The sequence below is a fragment of the Ostrea edulis genome, chromosome 3, assembly GCF_947568905.1.
Source record: "Ostrea edulis chromosome 3, xbOstEdul1.1, whole genome shotgun sequence".
In the NCBI taxonomy this organism is placed as follows: domain Eukaryota; kingdom Metazoa; phylum Mollusca; class Bivalvia; order Ostreida; family Ostreidae; genus Ostrea; species Ostrea edulis.
Window position 1 is genome coordinate 95937369 of NC_079166.1, and position 4144 is coordinate 95941512.

A 4144-nucleotide genomic window follows, 5' to 3' on the forward strand; every position below is an offset into this window, starting at 1 on the left:
ACTGACAAACCCTTCATGTGTGAGAAGTGCAACTTTGTCTTCACCTCTGAAGAAAACCTAAAGGACCACAAAATTGACCATTCTGAAGAAATGAAATTCCAGTGTGAAATTTGTGAAAAGTCATTCAAAAACAGTAACACTTGGAAGCGGCACACAAGGGCACATATTGATCCAAAGCCGTTCATCTGTCAAATATGTAAACGGAAGTTTGGACGAGAGCATGACATGCGAAGACACGTTGTCAGAATGCATTCTGGGGAGCGGAGGTACCAGTGCGACCTCTGTCCGTCGAAATTTGCCTGGTTCAGTGACCTGACGATTCATAAACGTCGTCATAACCACATGAGAAAGTTTATAACCAGACGAACTGGTTTGAAGAAATCCAGAAAGAAAATCCATTTCAAAAACAAGAAGCAGAAAGCCCAGCAAGTTAGTTCAGTAGAACATGTCTGTAGGATGTGCTCCCTGTCCTTTACCAGCTTCTCTTCCCTACAGCTGCATACGTGTGACAGTGGGTCTTCTGCAATAGAGGAAGAAGCATTGAGGATTACTCACTCGTGTCTATGTTGTGAATCCTCTTCAGCATTGCAATTTCACTCTTGTGACAAGAAGTCAACTTCAGACAATGCTGAGAATAAGACAACGTTTGCAGATTCAAAGGCTCAGACGGGAGATTCTGGTGATGATGAAACTATCAATGACAAGAATGATGATTCTACAAATGTCATTGAGTCTTTTATGGAAAATTCGGATCGTAAAATACCGGTATCTGAAAATTCTTTGCAAAGTAGTGATGCAGCATCATCAGCTATGAATCCCTGCAGTCCAGAAAATGTAGAGCAATTAGATGAAATCAAGCATGTTGAATGCATCATAGTTAAAAAGTCGGAGGCAAAAAGTAATGATAATGCTCAATGCATTGGATATCCGAAATCCTTTACTACATTATCGGTCCCGCAACATCACTCCTGTGCAGATAGGAATGAAACTACTGGTGACCAAATCAAGAAGCAAAACACACACTCAGTGCCAGCAAATAATGAACCAAACGTGCAAAATTCTGAACAGTCTTTAGTTAACACTGGACAGTTAACAACTGATGAAGATCTCGGGTCTGATGTGAATTTAGTTAACACTGGACAGTTAACAACTGATGAAGATCTCAGGTCTGATGTGAATTCAACTAAAGGATCAAAGAGTGGTTATCTCAAGTGCAAAGTATGTCAAAAAGTATTCAGTAAGTTTTCAGCACTTCAGCTTCATTTGTGTGAAGAATCCTTGGAGGATGAAGAGATTCTGAAAATACCGATCCAGAATGCTGAAAAATCGGAGGGAATATTAACTCGCTCAAGCACTGTCCTGAAACAGAAGACAACTCCCCGGAAGAAGCACAGTTTGAACGAACACAAGAAAAGCGTGGCCGGCACCATTACTCGTCACAGAGAGATGGACCGCAAAAAGAGCAAGGGCGAGGATCGTATCAATTCTCCTGAAGATAAGCCCATTCAATCCCATGACTGTGGTAACTGTGGACAGACATTTAAGCACAAGAAAGATCTAACAAGGCATGAACTAAGACACAAAAACACAGAACCCACTTTTAAATGCTCATTCTGCCAGAAGGGTTTCTATCGCAGAAGTGGTCTGGATAGACATGTGGAGACAGTTCATCCAGTGGAAGCGCCATACAGGTGCAAGCTTTGTGAAGCTGCTTTCACCTCTGCAGAACTACTCAAGAAGCATATGCCAGATCACGCGCAAACTCACCCATACGTCTGCTGGGTGTGCAGTCGAGGGCTCAGGACACTGGCAAACCTCAAAAGACACCTGAAGATGCATTCAGATGAGAAGCCCTATACATGTTCTACATGCAACAAGGGCTTTATTCGTAGGCATGACATGTATCAACATGCTAAAATTCATGGAACAGATAGGCTGTCTTGTGACAAGTGCCCCCTGAAGTTTGTAACACCTGAGGGGTTACGTAAACATAGAGCAAAAAAACACAACTCACATAGCAATCACAACGATAGAATTGACAGATAAAGGTAAATTAGATTGCCCACAAACACATTCACACATATAATTATATCATGTATATTGTAACATTGGTGACTATATATATATGTCAGTCATCCAGTTGAAATGGAAATGTATTGTACATTATTGGTCTGTGGCAACATTAAATTCTAGTAGTTTACATTGTTTATGTCTTAAGTTAAGCAAGTGAGACTGGTAATCTGTGTAGGTTGCCTTGATGGCATTGGGTGGGCGAAAATTAAAATCAAAGTACTGAAAGTACTGATGGTATTGGGTGAAAATTAAAGATTTATACTAGTGTATATAATACTGAACTGGTGTTCCTTTCACATTAGCACAAGCTTAAACATTAGGTGCCGGTACAATATGAAATACACCTATGTAATAAACACACCCGTGTTTATATCATGGAAACGAATGAACTAAACCATTGAAATTATTGGTAAAATGGAATGTGGACATACAATGGAAGCAAATGAAAGATCTTGAATCTCTTTAGCAGGACATCATCATGGCTTTCAAATGGACACACCCATTGCATTTAGACCATGTATTGAAAATATTGGGGCATCATGTGATTTGTAACTTGCATCAGAAATTCAGAATGGTTAATATGATACATACATGTACCCAGCGTGGATATGTTGTATTTAAAACTTCAGGGCATCACATGATTCAGTTTTAGCTGGGCTTATAAAGCCCTGGCTATAGGCACGTGAATCGCCAGTTTGACTGTATATAGCACAACAGAAAAAATAAACACAAAACCGAACAGCCTAAAGCAGAAGCTTCCGGTATACAAAATAGTCACAAATAGAGACGATACGTTATCAAATAATTGGATGAAATTGATTTGTTTTATTGGGAATAGAATGTGAGTGGAAATATGATTAAATTTCTTCATTTGTTTTCATATTGCAAGGATACGAGAATCATTTTCCGCACATACAATACAGTATGTGTATGAATATAATATAGCTATTGAATCCGAGTGGTTTTGCCCATTACCTGTTCGCTCCGAGTGTGTTCGTCTCCGTTACCTGTTCGTTTTGAATGGTTTCGCCCCTATTCAGTGGGCAATGGAATACATTGTTTATCTAAGGCAATTTAGGCCGTGCACATGACGAGCATTTCAATTTAAAGCTTTAATAAATGACATTTTTATTAGCTCACCTGAGCTATAGCTCACCTGAGCTGAAAGCTCAAGTTGGCTTTTCTGATCGTCTGTTGTCTGTCTGTTTGTAAACTTTTTACATTTTCGACTTCTTCTCCAGAACCACTTGACCAAAAGCATTCTTGGGTGAAGGGCTTTCAAGTTTGTTCAAACGAAGGGCCATGTCTCTTTCAAAGGGGAGATAATCGCAAAAATAGGGTGGGGTCATTTAAAAATCTTCTCAAGAACCACTGGGCCAGAAAAGCTGAGATTTACAAGAAAGCTTCCTGATATAGCGCAGATTCAAATTTGTTCAAATCATGGCCCCCGGGGGTATGATGGGGCCACACTAGGGGATGAAAGTTTTACATGCTAATATATAGGAAAAATCTTCTCAAGAACCACCGAGCCAGAAAAGCTGATTTTTACATGAAAGCTTTCTGACATAATACAGATTCAAGTTTGTTAAAATCATGCCCCCCGGGGGTATGATGGGGGGTACCTGTAAAGTGCGAAACGAAACGAAATCTACCGAAACGAAACGAAATCTACCGAAACGAAACGAAACCCACCGAAACAAAACGAAACGAAACAGATTGTATAGCCGAACTCTTTTAATTATAATAATTAAAAATGGTATCTTAGGCCCCTGTGAAAGTTACCACATATAAATAAAATTCGCCTCCCCTTTGATGTAGACTTTCGGCTTGACTGTTACAAAGTTTTAAAAGCTGGAAAGGGGGGAGGGGGTAAGCACAAAGTACATATCCGTAGTTGATAAAATATCATGTACAATTAGTTTCGGATCCATAAATTTCAGAACCGAGGGTTACAGTCTCAGAGATCTGGGGAAACACACTATACGATTGAGGGTGGGGTCGCCGACGTTGGATCCGCTTTGGGCATATATACATTGTTTGAAGAAGCTGGTGTCTGAGAAAATTGAAAGCA

The 4144-nt window shown here is 39.9% G+C and overlaps 1 protein-coding gene across 2 annotated transcripts in view; it reads left to right on the top strand.

The window, feature by feature from the left end:
* LOC125677486 (zinc finger protein 271-like) overlaps nucleotides 1–2200 on the top strand; it is a 9259-nt gene extending 7059 nt beyond the window's left edge. For both annotated transcript variants that reach the window (XM_056159581.1, XM_056159580.1), the window contains one exon: nucleotides 1–2200. This exon is cut by the window's left edge and continues 127 nt beyond it. In XM_056159581.1, the coding sequence (XP_056015556.1) occupies nucleotides 1–2046 (2046 nt within the window). In that variant the 3' untranslated portion in view covers nucleotides 2047–2200.
* Nucleotides 2201–4144: the final 1944 nt, after the last annotated feature.